This window comes from Theropithecus gelada, chromosome 13 (assembly GCF_003255815.1).
Source record: "Theropithecus gelada isolate Dixy chromosome 13, Tgel_1.0, whole genome shotgun sequence".
Taxonomy (NCBI): Eukaryota; Metazoa; Chordata; class Mammalia; order Primates; family Cercopithecidae; genus Theropithecus; species Theropithecus gelada.
This window is the reverse complement of record NC_037681.1, coordinates 66,955,889-66,976,581: the sequence shown is the minus strand read 5'-3', so window position 1 is coordinate 66,976,581 and position 20,693 is coordinate 66,955,889. Positions and strand designations below refer to the sequence as shown.

General features: G+C 48.5%; 1 protein-coding gene across 1 annotated transcript; it reads right to left on the bottom strand.

Annotated features, from left to right (window-relative positions):
• Nucleotides 1–9,842: 9,842 nt before the first annotated feature.
• Nucleotides 9,843–18,395, bottom strand: TMEM247 (transmembrane protein 247). The gene is made up of 4 exons (XM_025353522.1): nucleotides 18,264–18,395; nucleotides 17,239–17,598; nucleotides 13,605–13,780; nucleotides 9,843–9,924 (listed from the first exon to the last, which is right to left on the bottom strand). The coding sequence occupies exons 1-4, from the start codon at nucleotides 18,378–18,380 to the stop codon at nucleotides 9,843–9,845; spliced, it is 735 nt and encodes a 244-aa protein (XP_025209307.1). The 5' UTR covers nucleotides 18,381–18,395.
• Nucleotides 18,396–20,693: the final 2,298 nt, after the last annotated feature.

Sequence of the window (20,693 nt, the reverse complement as noted above, 5' to 3'; positions counted from 1 at the left end):
GAGGGTAGCATTGTGGGGTCAGCCAAGGTGAGGGAGAGCTAGAGTCCTGTCGGACCCGGACATAGCACTGACCTCCTTTGCTAGCTTCTCTCTCCTCACCAACCAGGGCATGCTCATTCATGGTGCCTTTGTGTCCTTAGAAAAAGACCCTCTTTTGGGCAGATGTAGCACCATGAGCCCATGGGGTGGGGAGGACAGGACACCTTTGTACTAAGAAAAAAGCTCCCCTTCTTCTCAACTGATGCAGCCCTAGTGCCAAGGGGCGTGACTTGGCCAGGGGAGGGTGGGCTGAATTTCAGCTCCCACATGTCCCCGCAGCTGGGCACCTTTTGGCATTGCACAGCTGCCTAACCAGGGGGGTTTGGGGACATTCAGGATAGATGTAGAAGGATGAACGGATACTCCGGCCTGCCCCCAGCCCTGCTCTGAGATGTTTCTCATATGCTTCTGCTGGAATTCCCTGCCAAATGGACTCTATTACATTATACCTTAAAAAAACAAAGTAAAGAGAGTCAGACCAACATGGAATTCCTTAGCATGGCTCATAGAACTACCCCAGTCTCCAGCCTCAGCACATGCCTCAATCCTTGGGCTCAGCTGAGAAGATGTCGTTGAGAGAAATCATTAAACTTCAAGGTTGCAGGCAGCCATGTGTTATCTATTTTTTTTTTTTTAAGCCTGGAGCAAGGAGTCTATGAATTGCATTTCCCAAATCCATAAATGCACCCTGAGAAAACCCCACACTGCAATTCACTATAAAGAAAAGCTCTGATAGATTTCTGTCTTAAATACAGCACCCCCCAGCAAGTCAGTGCCTAACATTTGTGGGGACCTAGGACAAGAGGACAAAAGGAGATCCACAAACCTTGTGTTGATATATGTTTAACTATCATCTCGTAATAGCAAACTGTCAAATGCTGTAGCCCCCTATCTTGACAAACCTTCATAATGACCTGGAAGGTCAAGTCTGAATTAGAATCTCATTGTCCTGAGATAGCCATGCTGGAACATTGTGGTTATGGGGACAGCTTGCTGCAGGCCTTCCCCATCCCTGACCCTGGACCCTGCAACTCACAGTCCATGGCCTGCCCTCCTCCTGTCACACTGTGCTCTGCCTCAATCTTTGGGGAGTCTGATATGGGCATTCCAGACTCCATATCCAAGTTCCAATCATACCTCTTATGGCCTACAGTTTCCTTTTTTCTTTTTTTTTTTTTTTTTGAGATGGTGTCTCACTCTTGTCGCCCAGGCTGGAGTGCAGTGGCGCGATCTTGTCTCACTGCAACCTCCGCCTCCCGGGTTCAAGCGATTTTCTTGCCTCAGTCTCTCAAGTAGCTGGGACTACAGGCACCCACCAGCACTCCTGGAGGGATTTCACCATGTTGGCAGGGCTGGTCTCGAACTCCTGACCTCTGGTGATCTGCCTGCCTCCGTCTCCCAAAGTGGTGGGATTACAGGTATGAGCCACTGAGCCTGGCCATGGCCTGCAGTTTCTAGAGACAGATCTGGGGCCTTTTGGGCAAGTAACTCCAGGGTCCTGTATACCCAAAGTATGGTCTAGGAAGAAGGAAGTATGAGCATGCGTGGAGACAGCCACTGGGTCCTGGAGACTCCTTACCCCACAGAGAAGAGTCAAGCCAGAGGAGAGCCAGAGTAGAGGCCTCTTAAAAGTGCCCGCCCAGAGCAATGTCCCTCTTGTCCAGGTCTGAGGGCAGTACTGCCCAGAGTGACAGCAGCTATGTGATATGCCCTTGCCTTCTGGAGGCCAATCCCCTGCTCTCACCCCCATCACACCCCAACTGGGCAGATATCTCAAAAACCTTGTTTTTATTGGTAACCATTTTACTGAGATAATTCACGTACCATGCAATTCACCCTCTAAAGTATATGATTCAATGGTTTTTACTGTGTTCATAGAGCTGAACAACCAACCACTAGCACAATCAATTTTAGAACATCTCTTTACCCCAAAAGAAACCCTGTACCTTTTAGTTGTCACTGCCAAATCCCTCTGTTTCTCAAGCCCTAGGCAACCAAGAATCTACTTTCTGTCTATAGACTTGCCTATTCTGGACATTCCATGTAAGTGAAATCATACATGTGACTCTTTGTGACTAGCTTCTTAGCATAACATATTTAAGGCTCATCCATGTTGTAGCAGGAATCTGTAATTCATCCCTTTTTATTGCCAAATATTGTATGGATAGCCCACATTTTATTTATCTACCCACTGGTTGATTGACACCTGGGCTGCTTCCAGACCTTTCATGGACCATCATCCTGCAAGCGCAGTGCTCTGTATGTTGGCAGCACACAGCATATGCTTGTCTGTGGAGTTTCCCGCTGGACATCCCCTCTCAGCCAGGCCCTGCTTCCACTTCCTTTGGCACTGTCATCAAGCCCTTCGTGGTGCTAGAGCAGGGCTGTTTTCTCTCAAGAAGTGGTGAAATGGCTCCTTCCCTGCAGACGGGCACACGTGCTTACATATGTTCCAGTGGCTCTGCTTCTCTACAGCTCCTTCAGACTCCCTTGGTTAGGTTCATGAACACATCTTTCTTTATAGAACAGGCTGGGAACAGATGCCATGGTATCTCCTATGTTAGCTGTTGCTGAGCCTGGGTGCCAACTCATATGAGAAAGCCCTTGCAGGATTCCGAACTCTTGGGTGTAAGTGAGAGAAACCCAATTCAAATCAGTTAAAGCAAAAATGGAAGTCGAAAGGTCTAGGGATATCTCTTATCTCAGGTGGATCCAGGGACCCAAATCATGTCATCAAGAAATCACTTTCTCTCTCCCTCCTTCTCCATCTGTATTCCCATATCTTGGCTCTGCTTTTCTCTATATCGGTTTTATTCTCAGGTAGGCCTTCCCCAAGTGGAACAATATAACCAACAGCATCTCTGGACACACAGTCTACCAGCTTAGTAGCCAATGGCATAAGAGCTCATCTTTCCAAGAGTTTCAGCAAAACATCCAGGTTTGAAACTCATTGGTCAGGCTTGGGTCATGTGTCCGCATATGAACCAATCATTTTGGCCAGAAGATGGAATGCCCTGGTTGGCCAGATCTGGGTCCTGGGCCTACCCCTTGACTAGAAGTCAGTTTACCTGAACTTCATGGACTAAGATTGAGGAAGAGGGAGTGGCCCAAAAGAAAATCAAGGGGAAATAACTGCTGGACACACGCAGCAGATGTTACTGGACCCGTCCTATGAACTGTCCTGTCTGGGGTCTGCCCCACCAGTTTATCACGCATATCCAGATAGGCCTGAGCCCTAGTAGTGGACATTCTTAGGCTGAAGCCGAGATCCCGTTAGATACGTTATCGTTACATACATGTCATTACATGTAATAAATCAATTCCTCATAAGACCCTAGAAATTGATAGCCAAGATATTCCCCCTCTTAATAAGGGTTTATCATTGAACACGAACAAAGCCTTAGTATAAGCAATGTTGCCCTAATGGTGGAATCATGGACTTTATGGAAGCACATTGGAGAAAATATTTTGATTCCAAGAGGCCTTTTGGAGACCCAGAGACTCAATAAGTAGTTACCCATTCATCCATCACATCCATGTTTAGGATCTGAATATCCTTAATTTCACAGTAATTTATTCATGCCAGGAATGAGCAGAGAATCTGGATGGGGGAAGTAGCAGAGGGGCCAAGAAATCACAGACAAGGGTACCCCGGTAAAGAAGACCTTGTTGTAGGCAGCAGCACAACATAGCTCTTCTCTGACATCCCCCTCACTCTTTCTTCCCATCCCTGTTCCTTTGTCACCATGGCAACCAATGATGCTCCCTCCTCCTCTTCCCCTCTCTGCTCACTCTGGTCCCCAGGCCCCACTGCTCTTTGTCTGACTGGCTTCACACCGCGGCTGCCAGCTTCTCTGCAAACACTCAGCCTGGGCATGCAGCTTCACCTTCTTTTCACCCTACACCCCACCACCCTCTCCCGCCTCATTTTCCTGCTCCCAGGCTTCTCCTTCATGCCTTCCTTAATCTTGATCCAGGCTTTAGTGAAATTACCATCTTTCTTCAAGAAGTTGGATGAAAATTAGATTTTTGCCACTCTAACCTGATTTGAAATGCATTAAGAGATCTGTCTCTTGAAACACCTCAAGGTGAGGCAATTTGTGAAGGGAAGAAGCATCCCTTACTGCGGCTTCTGTGCTTAAACATTGTTAGAGAGTGAATCACATTCTATTTTTGTACTAGGAGTGTCTTCTGTTTAACAAAATCCCCCAGCGTGTCTCTGAGTGAAACAGAGACTTTATCATAAAGGAACTAACACTTCAAGTTCAGAGATTGTGAGCTGTTGGCCCCATGGACTTTTGTTAGGTCTGTAGAGTGGCTAAAGAAAATTGAACAAACATTTGAAAATCAGCAGGTATCACAAAAGTCTGGATTTCTGGCTGCCCTTGAGTTGGACATGGGGCGTGTATCTCCACATGGTGAAGATGGGAAGGAGGGAAGAAGGAGTAGAGGCTTCCTGCTTTATGGGTTCTTCCTCTCCTGTCAGCTATGCCTGGCCAGTTTCCCACTTTCACCTGGCCCACCTGGGTCCTCCTGGCATCTGAGCTTCTGACCCTGGCCCTAATTGATGTTTTTTGTTTGTTTGTTTGTTTGTGTTTGTTTTTGAGATGGAGTCTTTCTCTGTCGCCCCGGCTGGAGTGCAGCGGCACAATCTCGGCTCACTGCAACCTCCACCTCCCAGGTTCAAGCAATTCTCCTGCCCCAGCCTCCCAAGTAGCTGGGATTACAGGCGCACGCCAGCATGCCAGGCCAATTTTGTATTTTTAGTAGAGACAAGGTTTTGCCATGTTGGTCAGGCTGGTCTTGATCTCCTGATCTCAGGTGATCCGCCCGCCCTGGCCTCCCGAAGTGCTGGGATTACAGGCATGAGCCACCATGCCTGGCCTCCTAACTGATCTGTTTTGAGAACCAGGATTCTCCCACAGTGCGTGGAGTTTGCTTAGGGGCAGTCATCTGGAGTTCCTTTGAAGTTAGCCTGATACCTGAGAGCAGGTGAGCTTTCTACCAACTACTGTGCTTCCAGAGTCTTCCAATCATTGTTTTCTCGGAACCCACTCAGGCTAGCTCAAATATTATGGGCTTTGTGTATGTGAGGCAGTGGAAATTGCTCAGAAGTGAAGTCAGGCACGGTGAACTGTGTAGGGTTTCTCTGTTAGCCCAGCCACCTCCCTCTTCTTTCATATACCTACTCCTGTCTCAGAGTGGACGTACCAGCCTGGTCTTCAGAAAAAGAGCCAGGCGGAGCAGATTCAAGAGGAAGGACCCCAGGCTGCCAGTAACAGACTCACTCTCCCGTCTTGGGGGACCTAGGAGAGGACATGGGGTGGGGTGCAGAGGGAGCTACCCAGGCCTTTGAGTATAGATCTGCTGCCACTCATGGAATGGCAGGTGTGTGGGTCAGGTGGGCCCATGAGTGAGGCCTTACATCTGTCCCCTCTCAAAGACATTTTTCCCCTTAGTGCTTGGCGAGAGAAGTGTGGGAACACAGGACGGCAAGGCTGCAGTGAACTGAGATTGTGCCACTGCACTCCAGCTCCGGCAATAGAGTGAGACCCTGTCTCAGAAAAACAGAACAAAACAAACAAAAAAGAAACATGGGAACGGTTAGAATAAAAGGGTAGATTCATAAGCAGGAAAACTTTGGAGCCGCTACCCCCAGTTACACATGTCTAGAGAGATACACAGGGGGCCACACAATGCCATCTGAAATGGAGTAGCAGTTCTCTTCCCATGTTATCAAACCAGCTCGGCACCGTTGTTCACAAACCTAAATGAACAAGACACAGGACGGTTCTTTGTTTTCTTCCAAGTATCTTTCAGCTCCTTGCCACACTTGGTCTCTGCCGCCTCCTGGCTGAGCAAGCTTGGGCCATTCCTGAACCTCTCGGAGTCTGATTTCTCATCTGCGAAGTGGATGTCATAGGCTGAATTCTCTCCCCTCAGAATTCACATGTTGAAGTCCTAACCCCCAATACCTCAGAATGTCATCTTATATGGAGATGGGGCTTTAGACTACATACTGGGTACAGTGTACACTGCTCGGGTGATGGGTGCACCCAGATCTCAGAGATCACCACTATAGAATTTATCCCTGTGATCAAAAACCACCTGTACCCCCAAAACTATTGAAATTTAAAAAAGAAGTCATGGTGTTAAAATGAGGGCTTAATCCAATCTGACTGGTGTCCTTAGAAGAGGAAATTTGGGCTTTCAGAGAGACACCAGCGATGCACACAGAGAGTAAAGACCACACGGGGACGCAGGGAGAAGGCAGCAGCCATCTGCAAGCCGAGAGAGGCCCTAGAGGAAACCAAACCTGCCAACACCTTGATCTTGGACTTTCAGCTTCCAGAACTATGGGCAAATGAGCATCTGTTGTTAAAGCCACCCAGTCTGTGGTGTTTTGTTAGAGCAGCCTGGGCAGATTAATCTAGTGCGTACCAGTGCTCCTTCATGAAGGGCTGTGGGATAAAATAGATGACATGAAGTGCGATGGACAGGGTACAATACATCCTAGGTGTTCAGTAAGGGTGAGCTTCCTTTTCAAGAAGCAGTCACAGAATGCTTTAGCTCGCAGAGCCTTTCTCAGATTGTCTCTTACACTCCTTCTGTTTATTTGATTGATGAATCATTGTTCCTTAATTGCTGATTGAGCTCTGTGGTCTGGTTGTTGGTCCCTGGCAATGGGTGGTCAGTGCAGCCACACTGTTTGCTGATCTTGCACTTCCAAGACCTGAAGCTAGAGCTGGGGCTCAGAGAAGAGCTGCCCCGTGGTAGCAAGTCTGTCACTGACTCTTTCTGGGGCAGAGGGAAGCTCCCGAAACCCTGCTTTCCCCACCGCCTCCACCAAGGGTCCCTCTGCTCAGCACTTTCTGCACGGCTTCCTGGTGGCTGTCTTCCAAGGCCTGCTTTCTGCCCCAGGACCTTACAAAGGCTGCTTTGATGAAAAGTTTGAGGCAAAGTGACTGTGTCATTTGATACAAGAGGCTCAAGGGGGTAAAAAGTGTCGCTTTCTTCTATTTTTGGATTTTCTAGCCCAAAGGAGAATGATCAGCTGAATGGGGCTGGGGCGGAAGCCAGGAGCAGAGAGAGGAAATGCCCCCAAGCTGGAGAGCCCCTGTGATTAGCAGCTGGAAGCCTAGAGCGTGACCTGCTTGTGAAGAGGCACCTCAGCAGCCAGACTCTGCCAAGAGCTGGAAGGCATGCAGGGGCCACTTGCCCTGGGGGCTACCAGACTCGCTTCCTCCAATGGCCTGCTCCAACGGTCCCTGCCCCTGCAAAATGCAGAGAGCCTGCTCCCTCCCTCTCTCCTGTTGATGGGAGTACAGGCCAAGGATAGTCACTCTCTGGGTGAGATTTGAGAGGCACCACAAAAGCCCCTTACCCCTGGGGTCTCCATCATCCACCGCCAGGGCAGTGGCACAGGGCTGCACACTCAGCGGGGGCTCTGCACATGGCTTAATGCTCTGCTGTCACCGTTGTGGAATTCTTGATGTTTTTGAATAAGGGAAACTGCACTGTCCTCTTGCACTGGGCCCACAAATTCAGGAGCCCGACCTCCCCACCTCTCCCAGTTCTTGACATTCTGGTTAGCGGTCACTTCCCTTCCCTGCTCTGGCTGATACCTCTCATCTGTGTAGCTTCTCATTCCCCACCAGCCTCCACCTCATTATCTCACTAATTGTCACTATAACCCTGTGACACCTGTGAGGGGTCACCGGTGAGGGGCTGTGAGGGGCTGACACCTCTCTGACTCGTGGCCCTTTGTAGGATTTGCCCCATGAGCCCAGGCCTTTTGATGCCACCCCTTTGCTCTCTTTGAGGAACAAAAATGCCTACCTCCTGGCTATCTGTAATCCCCTCCTACTTAAGTGTAAGAAATTTGCAAGTCTGAAACCCATCCTCCACTTCACTCTTAAGAGCCTACAAAGCCCTCTGAGGGTGCTTAATAAATACTGACTAATGAACTTGCAGCTGCTGCTCCTTTGGCTAATTAAATCTAAGTAAGTCACAGACTTTGAATTATGCAACAAGGCTTGGCCAAAACAGCTTAAAAATGTGGGAGCCCTAGCTTTTCTGCTGTGCCCTGTGGAAAAATCCCATCTTTTAATCATGCTTAACCTTCCTGAAGAACAGCGGCAACCTTTAAATAATGAATGAATGTATATTAGCAAGATTTCCCCAAAGCTACACATGGGAGTCAGATCAAAAAAGGGACAGAGGCAGACACAGGCCTGGGGGGGATTTTGGAACTTTCTGTTGAGTCCTGGCCTGCAGGGTGAAGTCATTTGGTTCTCCAGAAGCTCAGAGCATGAACTGGTGAAAGGAGGGAGGGGCAGATGTGCTACCCACAGGCGCAGCTTCCTGATGTGGCACAGCAAGCTCCTGCCACCCCTAGCCTGCGGCAGAGGTTAATGGAGACCCCATAGCACTTCTGAAGGGCCATGCACTCAGTTGTTCTCCCTCTCATTCCCCCTAGAAGACCCTTCTGGCCAACAGCATTGTCTTCAAAAAGAGAACCGATTTTTTTTTTTTTTTTTTTTTTCTGATAGGGTCTTGCTCTGTCCCCCAGGCTGGAGTGCAGTGGCACAATCACAGCTCACTGTAGCCTCAACCTTCCAGGCTCACATCTCAGCCTCCTGAGTAGCTGGGACAACACAGCAGGTGCATGCCACCGGACCTGGCTTTTTTTTTTTTTTTTGAGAGATGGGATCTCCCTATGTTGCCTTCGCTGGTCTTGAGCTCTTGGGCTTCTGCCTCAGCCTCCCAAATTGCCGAGATTACAGACGTGAGCCACCGCACTAGCCCAGGACAGACCAGGACAGATTAAATTGAGTCTCAGCACCTATAGCAGGCTTTCCAGATTTTAAGATGCATATGAATTGCTGGGGGCTGGGGGATACTGTCAAACCGCATCTGCTTCAGTGGGTCTGGGGCAGGGTCTGGGATGCTGCATTTCTAACACGCAGATGCTGCCGATCCACAGATCACATGTTGAAGGGCAAGGATTTAGGTCTTTCAACCCTGATTGCATATTAGAATCAACTGGGGCACTTGTAAGGCTGACAAATCACCTCTGGATGCCATCTCAGATCAATTAAATCAGAATTTCTCAAACAATCTCTAGACTTTGGTCCTTCTTTTTTCTGAGTTAGAGTCTAAATAATTTAGAGGTCACCCAAATGAAGTCTAGAAAACTTAACTGACTTGCTTACAGTCATCTGCTAACTTGTGACTAGAAATATATATGGCAGGAAAGTGGCCTTTGGAATCAAGCTTTAACCCTCCAACCTGAGTCTCTCCAACTGTAGTCCTTGGGCTCAGGGTGGCAACCTACAATATTCCATTTAGGGAGCAGGAAAGATTCGCCCATCTTTTTCTCCCTAAGCCTGCTTGAAACTTTACTATTAGTGCTTCATTATTTAGGCTGAAGCTTAGTGGTCCTTTGCAATGAGTGCAATCTCTTATACATAGACTTTAGCAGCTTAGTGTCCGTGGGCTGACCATAGTCCCCTGACTGGCTCCAGGCTCTGTTCTGTGGGATCTGGGATCAGGAAGGGGAAGGGCTCTGGAGTCCAACTTGCCTCCCCTTGCAGCTTTGCTGAGGGCACCCGGCACAGAGAGGAGTGCCCTTCCCAGTCTGCTGCCCTGGTTGTGTCAGGTCATGGGGCCTCAGGCAGCGGTCAGGAAGATGAAGGCAGAGTGGCTCCAGGTGTGTGGCCAGGGAAACCCATGACCTCCCTGTTGTGGTATGCAGTACTCTTCCTTAAAGCCGAGTGCAGCAGTGGCCAGGCCCAGATTGGCTACGGCTGTGCTCCACCCGATGGTTTCAACCCAACCAAGGCTTTCTGGCTCAGCAGCTCAGGAAGGGAGTGGGAGCTGGGCCTAAGGAATTAGGGATGATACACCAGTTATTTGCTTAATTCAGTGTCTCCCCCCTCCACTCATACTATCAGAATTCTAATTTTGTTTGAGGCTGCAAGAGTGTCCACGCAAAAAACTTACTACCTCAGACACCCTACAGCTAGGTGCAGCCACGTGACCTTAGTTTGGCCAATGGCATGTAAGCAGAAATCTCTGGGTGGGGCTTCCTCGGAAGCTTTTAAAAGGCAGCTCCTTTTCTGACCTGGAGTAGTGGACCCGGTACCTGGAGCTGCTTCGGCCAACTTGACACTACGAGGCTGGACGCCATGGGCTGAGGATAAGAGCCCTGTGGTGGTGGAGGAAGGCGCCACCTGGGTACTCTGTGACTTCGAGAGCAGTTTCACCAGCCGTGGACGGCCTACCTGGGACTTCCTGGTATGTGAGCAACATAAACCTCTATTTGGTGAAGCCATTGTGGCTGGATTTATTTTACAGCTGAATGTAATCCTCAAACTCAGGACCTCAGAAAGTTTCTGGTCTGGAAATGGGAAGGTCCAGGCAAGAAGGTGGTCCCCAGGAATTAAAGGAACAGGAGAAAGGCTTTTATTTATCTGTTTTGAATTACTATTCCACTCTATAATCTTTAGTGTATTCCCTATTTCCCAAGGGATTAAGTTTATATTCCTCAGACCAATGTTCAAGGCTCTCTAAAACTTAGCCCCAAACCAATTTTCCAGGCCTGTTACCTTTCACACCATTCCCTGGAGCAAGTGTGACCCTTCTCTCCTGGATACACGTTACACACTCCCAGCCTCATCTTCAGTTGTGTGAGGCATCCCACCTGATTTCCACCTGTTCGGACTTACCTAGCCTTACGAGCTCGTCTTTCAAGAAGACTTCCTCTATCACCCTGGGCTCCAGGGAGCTCCTCTATGACCTCATTTATAGCTGAGGTCTGTATACTGATAGCTGCTTTACATAGTCACGTGTGTTAAACTCATCTCCCCAGCAAGGTTGTGAGATCCTCCCAAGGCAGGATCTTGGGAGCAGGGTAACCTAGAAAGAACATGTGCCCTGGGATGATCTCGGTTAAGTCTAACCTCTCTGAACCTCGGTATCCTTGGCTGTGAAGCGGAGATGATATACATTTCTACCTACAGGGTTTTGGTGATGATAGCCTCCTTAGGGACTTAGGGCGCAAGACGTGTTCGCATTGGTGCTGAAGAGGCGCTTGTACATTGGCTTGTTACCCGGCTGGTAACTGCTTAGCTGGGCCTTTTTCCTATCCTTTGCCACCCTCTCTCTTCTGATTTTCTGCTTTGCATTTGAACCAGAAGATCTGTTTTAAGTTTGGGGAGTGACCATGAGTAGTTCTCATTTTCCTAGAGGGCAGATCTAAGGCTAGTGGCTTCAGTATTCAAACACAATAGGGAAGAGTAGATTTCATGCCTGTGGCTAAAGAGGTGGGATGAGATGCTCACTTAACTGCTCAGGGGAGTTTACTTTCTCTGAAGATTAAGAAAATTGAATGTATTTAAGTCTAGTTTTACCTGGCAACAGATGGATGGATTAAATGACCTTATAGCACTTGTGTTTTTTTGGTTTGTGCGTGTGTGTGTGTTTTATAAATGCCCAGTTCTGTCTGCTCTAAGAAGGTAAACAGGTGGACCTTAAACTTTTTGCTATCCTTATCTCCATCTCTCTCACCTCAACCCCATGGGGCAGAAACCCAGATCAAATAAAATCGGAAGAAGTGACCCACACCACAATGGCCCATCCTTGAAAGTTTAATGAGAAATGACACTTCTGTCACTTCCAAATTAAGTGCCTGTCACATGCAGCTGTCAATGGGGATGGATATATGGCGCCGGGTGGGAAATGAGAAGTCACCATGGACTTAAACGGCATGATAATGTGTACTGACACTGAAGTCCCAAGGCATTTTTTCACGTGATTTTACTGAGAGTCGCTCAAGAGCCAATGAGACAGAAACTTATTCTCTTGTCCCTCTGAAGGCAGAGCCCTATGCCAGAGGAGAGAAGGGGTCAATAAAGACTTGATTAATTGCACAGCTGTGTCCGGCCTTGTCAGTTTGCCACATTATCACTAAAGTATCCTGTGGCACAGCCAGCCATCGTGGCTGGGCTGCTGGGCTCAGAGCAGCTGACAGTCTGCAAGGAGTGTTTGTGTGTTGAAGGGCTGAGAGGCTGGTGACTGGGGGAGTTGAACCCCTTTTCTTTGTTGCGGACATGTGGGGCAGCTTCACTTTGTGCCTGACCGTGAGCCCTCTGGTGTTCAGAGTCTATTCCTTCGGGTGGTTGTCTGTTTGAGGGGCTGTGAACCTCTCTACTGTGGACAACTGTATGCTTGTTTTGTATCTCTGTATCAGTGTATTTGTTCCTTGGTTAGCTTTTCTGCATTTTTGTGAGTCTGTGTGCTTGGATTAGTAGGTGGGTACAGGGGTAGGGGTGTGTGCCAACTTTTTTTTTTTTCCTTATGTCCAGCTTTCCAATAGAGTAGAATTAATGACGTCCTCTGGGTCTAATCAGGCATTTAATTCCTCCTTCCTTATGTCCCCTAGGAGTATGCCCTTATTTTGCCACATGCCTCATCCAGGGGACACATAGCTCAGTGATAGGGATACTCCTTGTCCACCAGGTTCAGCTAGGCCTGTGCCGGGCTCCCTGGAGCTTCACTGCCTCTCCTTTTTAACCATATGCTGTCTGAAGGCCAGCTGTGTACAAGTCTGCTCAGGCCCAGTGCTAAATGAGGCCTGGCCAGTGGCCTGGTGATGGTATCCTGCCATGTTGGCACAGCTGGAGGGAGCTTGGGAGTCTTGGCTCCTGTATTAGTTTCCTGTGGCTGCTGTAACAAACTGCTACAAACTTAATGACTTAAAATAACACAGACTTACTCTCTTACAGTTCTGGAGGTCAGGAGCCTAACATGGGGTGGCAGGGCTGGGCTCCCTCCAGAGGCTCTAGCAGAGAATCCTTCTATTGCCTTTTCTGGTTTCTAGAGGCTTCCCACATTTCCTGACCCACAGCCCCGAGTCATTCCGGCCCCTGCTTCCACGGTCATGTCTCCTTTCTGACTCACACCCTCCTGCCTCCCTTTTACAAGGGCCCTTGTGACTACCACGGGCCGACCTGGATAATCTGGGATCATTTCCCCACTGCAAGGTCCTTAACGCAATCACATCTCAGCCTCTTTTTGCCATATGAACTATTCATGGGGATTAGGACATGGACATCTTTGCAGAAGATGGGGGCGGGGGCCGCTCCCAAGCCGATCACAGGCTTCCCACCCCTCAGAGGTCTATGAACACGAGCAGATGTGCTGAAACCCAAGCCAGCTTGGTCATGATGTACTTCTAGGGTTCTGGAAAGGTGTTCTAAACACTCCTTCCCTGCAGATACCTCCCTGACCTGCTAACATCTGATATCTTCCTCTTGGGATAAAGCATCGTGTCCACGGTGAGAACTCAGGCTCTGTATAAGGGGGCAGGAACATGTTTCTTCACTCTCGGGTGTAAATGACTGACAGCAGGGCTCTTCCTAAGAGTGGATTCTGACTGAATAGGGCACAAAGTGAACAAATGCGGTGCCCGGGAGGCTGGGATCATGCACTGATAACACTCTAGCATGGCAGGGGCGAGGGTTCCCAGTGATGGAGAGAGCAAAAGCACTTGGAAGTATGACCAGAAAGTTTTAATCAAACAAAGCAAAATGGCCGCGATGCAGAACAGGTAGTGCTTGGCGAAGAGAAAGAAGACCATCTCCTTGGTGACATAGATGATATGAATGAAGATGAAGCAGTACAGGAACATGGCAAACTGGTTCTGGGGCAGCAGGAGGTTCTGGAGGCCTCCTGAAAACTGTGGGGGAGAGAAGACGGTGGAGATGGTGATGCCACTGTTGGTGCCAGGCAGATCTAGGTTCAGTCCTGCTCTGTCCCTGCCTGTATGTGACCTCAGGTCATCATCTTCACCTAAGGAAGGGGTAATAGTGCCTATTTCCAAAATCATGAGGGCTGGGCAAGGTGGCTCATACCTATAATCCCAGTACTTGGGGAGGCCAAGGTGGGAGGATTGCTTGAAGCCAGGAGTTTGAGACCAGCCTGGGCAATGTAGTGAGACCCCTGTCTCTATAAAAAAATTTAAAAATTAGCCAAATGTGGTGATGTGTGCCTATAGTCCCAGCTATTGGGAGGCTGAGGTGGAAGGATCACTTGAGCCCAAGAGTTCAGGGTTATAGTGAGCTAAGCTCATGCCACTAACTTCAGCCTAGGTGAGACAGCAAGATCCTATTTCTAAAAAATAAATAAATAAAAGATCACAGGAGGAAAACTGAGATAATGAAACATTCCTAGTCAGGCAACTAGCACACAGAAGGAACTCATCATTTTTCACTTTTTGAGCTGCCCTTATCCCTCCTGACTGGGGCACCAGGCCACCACCTTCCTTTCTCTTTATGGTCTGTACTGCCCATTGGAGCCACACACGTGGGCCTTCTCTCTCTGACTCCAAGAGCCTCACATCTGGATCTTGGGTCTTGGGAGTGTTCTCTCACAGTGCCCTGACATTCAACCTAGTTTCCTGGACAGTGGCCCAATAACACAGTGTCCGTTGCATATAAATGACCGTTTCCGACTCCCTGGGTCCTGACACATATCACGTGCGTCAGTCCATGGTCATTCAGTCCAGAGTTTGGTCTTTCCTGGAGGCAGGTGCTGAGAGATTGGTGATGGGGTCTCCCTAAACCCTCAGAATATTTGGGCTGGGGGAAAGCAGCTTGAGTTGTCTGGCTAATTCTGCCTGCGGGTTGCTCTTTTCTTGAATCTATATAATTGGGGCCCAACAGTCTTCATTTTAACTGTAGAAAGCGTCAATGTATAAGTAAGGCAAAAGCTGATACTATGTTGATCCATAGTTAAGAGGGCATAACCCATGCATTATTTTAAAAAATATTTGTAAAAATCATGCCATATTTTTTGGAAAGCACCAGGTGGCAGGGAGCGAGATGCCCTAAACTAGCTAGAAACACACTCAAAGAGGTATTTTTAATTCAATAAACTCTGTCTGTCCATCTATTTACCCTCCCAGAAAAAGAGAAGAGGGGAAGCTTCAACATCAAGTCAACTCTCCAATTTTTAGTAAATGCACAAAAAGTAAACACTTTTGTAAACTATTGCCAAAGGCTGGGGGATGAGGACACATTACTATTGAAACAGCTACATAAAATGTGAGGGCAACTAGACCAAACTGAGGGGACAGAAAATGACTCTGGTGATGCTGCCTCTAAAATCAATAGCTAGGAAAGTTGGAGACCAGAGAAAGCAATCCAGTGTTCTAATGGGAGTGGAGGGCGGGCCTGACCCAACGGTTCTCTGCAGGCTCAGTATGGCTCTGGATCCCTGGACTTTGCCACTGCTCTCTGCAGTCTGCGCGTGTTTCAGTCTGAAATGCTGATAGGTGATCATTATGACTTTCATTAAAAAAATGTGCTTGTGAAACCCTTTAGACTTTTCAAAATACTTTCAATGTTCTATTTTTTGAGCAGAAGAGAGATAGAGATAGGACTATATACCAAAGATTTTCATCTCATCCCGGGAGGAGAAAGATTTTCAAACTAAAAAGGGGGGAAAATAAATATGGTTGGAAGGAGACACAGGCCAAAGGCATAGTTACAATATCATATCTGCTTTAAATAGTTTCAGGCTCCACTTTGTGACAGATTTTATCCCAGGCTACTGAGAAAAGTCACAAGTTTGGAAATGGAACTTAGAATTCAAGAATATTAGGAAGTGCGCTAAAGTCCAAGCAATAGGCAAATATTTTCTAGACTTTTCAAAAAGGGGGTGGGGGCAGGGGAAGATTCTGGAAATCCCACTTCGGTAAGCTTGACTGAGTTCAGTGAAATCATTTCACGTATAATGAAGCAGGTATTTTGTGAACAGAAAAAAAGATCATTGTTTAGGAAGCCAGCATGTGTTCATTGAGAACAAATGATGCAAAACCAACCTTACTTCTTAAAAAAACAAAAACGGGACTAGTCAATTGGGGAAATGCTATAGGTGATATAATATCTTAATTTTGGGAAACCATTTGACAGTGCGTCTCCATTTTTTGGATAAGGTGGAGAAATGTTAGCAGGATAAAATGTAACTCAAGGGTGATGATTGATGAGACATTGCCAACCTATAGAGAGACATTTAGTGGTATTTACTTTAGGTCATATCCTCCTCAACAATTACAGCAGTGACTGACTTGGATAAAGGCAGAAGGCACGTTCTCAGAACTGAGGATGACTCAGAGCTGGGAAGCACAGCTAATACCTCACATCCCAATAAAACTGAAAAATGATAAATGTATGTTGTTGCATTTGGGTCAAGAAGTGAATTGCATGAGTACATAAAAATGGTAATAGCTAACATTTATTGAGTGCTTACTTAATGTGCTGGGCTAATTGCAAAGTGCCTTGCATGTGTTCTCTTACTGAATCCTCACAACAACCCTATGAAGTAGGTACTACTTCATGGATGAGCAAGCCAAAGCTAAAAGAAATCAGTAATTTGCCCAATGTCAGGGAGTTTATACCTGGTATTTTAACCCAGGACTTTCTGACTTTAAAGCCCAGGAAACACTGCTTTAAACATCTTCCACTATTGAATGCTTAAGATAGCCTAACCACTGTGCTAAGCTCTTCACGTCCCATTTAATCTCAAGTCGGGCATTCTTATCCCCCTTTAATACAGATTAGGGAAGAGTGGTGTACTTCTTGTGAAAAGATGGCTGTTTCAGTTGACTACAAGGCAGTATGATCCAACAGAATAAACAGCCCTGATCGGGGAGGTGATGGTTCTGTCAAAATCCACTGGCTAGGCTGCAGTGGGGATTCTAGATCTAGCCTCCAGGCACCAAATTTTAAGAGATGCAGAGAGGACTTGTGAGCGGTAGAAGAGGGAGGAAACGTTGAAGACTTTTCCTTGAAGCTACCAAAAATGCTGTTGGGTGGGCGATGTGGTTCTGGGGCCCCTCCCAGCCTCAGCTCTCCTTAGAGAATCACATCTCAGCTTCCCGTGGACGCTCTGTTTAACAGAGCTGGCCAGGTAGAGTAGTGAGCTTTAAGTCAGTGAGCCGCCATCTCTGGAAGTGAGCCAAGACAGAGAGGGCTGGAGACCGCCCATGTGGATGCTCAGCCCCTTTCAGCCGAGATCCAGGATCTGCAGGGTGGGATGCCGTGCAAACCAGGGAAGGTGGGCGCCTGCTCTAGGCCCCACGGGACCGCAGCTCCAGGCCTCCCTCCTCCCAGGGCCCCATTCCTTGTCACCCACCAGGCGGGGTGCTGCCTCTTGCTGCAGCTGCTCCATCACCACCTCGTGCTGCCGCTCCCTCTGCAGCTGCCCCATCACCACCTCGTGCTGCCGCTGCCGCTCGTTCTCCTCATGCAGGTACTTGAGCCGTGTGAGCTCAAACTCCATGCGCACCTTCTCCAGCTCCATCTCGGGATTGCGCTCAGTCCCAGGGGCCGGGGGCAGCTCTGCGGGTTTGGGTCCGTCGCCTGCCTGGCCTTTGGTGGCAGGGCAGGACTTGGGGGACAGCGATTTAAGCGGCCCTTGGCAGCCGCCGTCCTCACAAGCTTCCATCTCTTCCAAGTAGTCATAGGAGGAGTCTGGCTTCTGGGACTCTGCCTCCTGGGGCAGGGGAAGCAGGGAGGGGAGGTACTATGAGGAGTCAGGATGGGGCTGTCCCCGACCCCATGGAACTCCCGCAGCCCCAGGAATTGAAAAGATCTAGGCTGAATTCTTATTAGAAGTGCTCTTACCCGGAGTTGTCAGGACCTGAGGGTCAAGAAGGAGAGGACAAACTAGCACCAAGTAATGGTGCCCTAAAGTTGCAAGTGGAGGCACTGGGAGTTGAGTAGATGGATGTCCATTTATTTTTCAGATCACCAAAGAGGCAACTTCCGGGCCCATCCTCAACTCTACCTGACTTTGAGATCAGTCAGAGGGAGAAAGAAACCTAGAGTCTGAGTTGAGAGAACCTAAATATTTGGGGACCAGGAAGAGGGCTATGGTGGGGAGCCAGGTCCTATCCACCCAGCAAGGGGAGGGCCCCAAGTGGGGAGGTAGATGGAGGAGACCAAAGCCATCTTCATGTGACTTCACAATCTTATGGAGGGCTACCTAGTCCCTGGTGACAGCTGGGTGCCAGTTACAGGGGTGGGGTACCTGTCACCTGATGTTCTTGGCAGCTGTCTGGAACCTCAAAGTACTCAGCTCCTATCATGTGTTCCTACAGTATTCTTGCTCCCCCTGACGGAATAGGCGGGGTCAGTGAGACACAGCAGCCCCCTTACCAGACAAGCCCTTGGCTTCCCTTCAGACTTGGAGTCACCAGGCACCATCTTGGGGAAGGTTGGGCAACTTTCTCCCGCACCCCGGGCTTCCATCATCTCCCTGTCCTCTGCTGCCATCCAGAAAACCAGAACGCTGCCAGGTGGGGTCACAAGACATCATTTGAGGTGCTGACATTTGGCCTCACCAGATTCCACAGCCTGGCCACCATCACAATCCCGTGTCCTCATAATAACCTACATTCTACAAGTTGCTAGGGCCCCTTTGGTGGAGGGTGTGACACTTTTGAGGTGCTAACATGCTAACATTAAGAACTGCAAGATGGGCCTTTCCTGCCCATAAGGATTGCTTTAAAAACTAGAGTTCCACCTTGTGAAACTCAGAATTCCACCATTTGAAATCTGTTCCCTTGGGTTCCTTTTTAAAATGAAGATTGTGTTGGGATAAGTCTCAGCTCCACAAACCCTGTTATGGGCTAAACCAGGTCCCCCTCTTTTCCCAAAATTCCTATGTTGAAGTCCTAACTCCCAGCCCCCAGTACCTCAGAATGTGACCTTATTTGGAGACAGGGTCTTTATAGAGGTGATTAAGTGAAATTGAGATCATTAGGATGGGATCCTAATCCAGTATGACTGGTGTCCCTGTAAGAAGATGATGATGTGAAGACAAGGGAGAAAATGGCCATCTACAAACCAAGGAGAGACGCATTGTATTAGGGTTCTTCAAAGAAACAGAACACAAAATGACATTTGTTACACAGAATTGGCTCATGCAATTATGGAGGCTGAGGAGTTTTATGATCTCCCATCTGCAAGCTGGTGCCCCCAGAAAGCGGGTGGTATAAATTCCAGTGAGTGCAAAGGCCTGAGAATCAGGAGCATTGATGGTGGAAGTCCCAGTCCAAGGGCAGGAGGAGACTGACGAATCACCTCATGTAGTCAGGCAATTGAATTGAGAGCACCAATTTAACAGCAGTCTGCCTTATTCTGTTTAGGCCCTCCGTGGATTGGATGATGCCCACCCACACTGAGGAGGGCAGACTGCTTTAGCAGACTGCTTTACTCAGTCCACCAATTCAAATGTTAATCTCTTCCAGAAACACCCAGAAATAACATTTAATCAAAGATCTGGCCATCCAATGGCTCAGTGACGTCGACACATAAAATTAACCATCACGGACCTGGAACAGATCATTCTCTACCAGTGCTCAGAAGGAACCAACCCTGCTGGCACCTTGATCTCTGATGTTGAGTCTCCAAGATTGTGAGAAAATAAATTTCTGTCACTTATACCAACCAGTCTGTGGTTCTTTGTTACAGCAAACCTAGGACACTAATACAACCTGTCATTCATGCTCCCACGTGGGTAGAATGGAGGGCTGGGGAATATATTTTGTCATCTTCCATTTTGTGAAAACAGCAGCAAAACATCGTTGGTAGCTGAAAGCAGGATTGCAATATGGAAAGATAAAGGGCTGCATTTGAATTCCGGCTCTGCTACTTTCTCCAGCTGTGTGACCAAGGGAAAGTGTAGTCATTTGTAAATGGCTAAAAAGATTTAGCCACTTCCCTAGGTTGCAGCACCGATGTGAAAATTACATAGGGTAGGAGGCGGGGGGTTCCAAGATGGCCAAATAGGAACAGCTCCAGTCTACAGCTCCCAGCGTGAGTGATGCAGAAGACAGGTGATTTCTGCATTTCCAGCTGAGGTACTGGGTTCATCTCACTGGGGCTTGTCAGACAGTGGGTACAGCCCACGGGGCGTGAGCCGAAGCAGGGCGGGGCATCACCTCACCCGGGAAGTGCAAGGGGTTGGGGAATTCCCTTTCCTAGCCAAAGGAAGCTGTGACAGACGGTACCTGGAAAATCGGAACATTCCCACCCTAATACTGCGCTTTTCCAATGGTCTTAGCAAATGGCACACCAGGAGATTATATCCTGCACCCACGGAGCCTTGCTCACTGCTAGCACAGCAGTCTGAGATCGAATTGCAAGGTGGCAGCGAGGCTGGGGAAGGGGTGTCCGCCATTGCTAAGGCTTGAGTAGGTAAACAAAGCAGCTAGGAAGCTCAAATTGGGTGGAGCCCACTGCAGCTCAAGGAGGCCTGCCTGCCTCTGTAGACTCCACATCTGGGGGCAGGGCATAGCTGAACAAAAGGCAGCAGAAACTTCTGCAGACTTAAACGTCCCTGTCTGACAGCTTTGAAGAGAGTAGTGGTTCTACCAGCGTGGAGTTTGAGATCTGAGAATGGACAGATTGCCTCCTCAACTGGGTCCCTGACTCCTGAGTAGTGCAACTGGGAGGTACCTCCCAGTAGGGGCCGACTGACACCTCATACGCCGGGTGCTCCTCTGAGACTAAGCTTCCAGAGGAAGGATCGGGCTGGAGTGAACCTCCAGCAAACTCCAACAGACCTGCAGCTGAGGGTCCTGA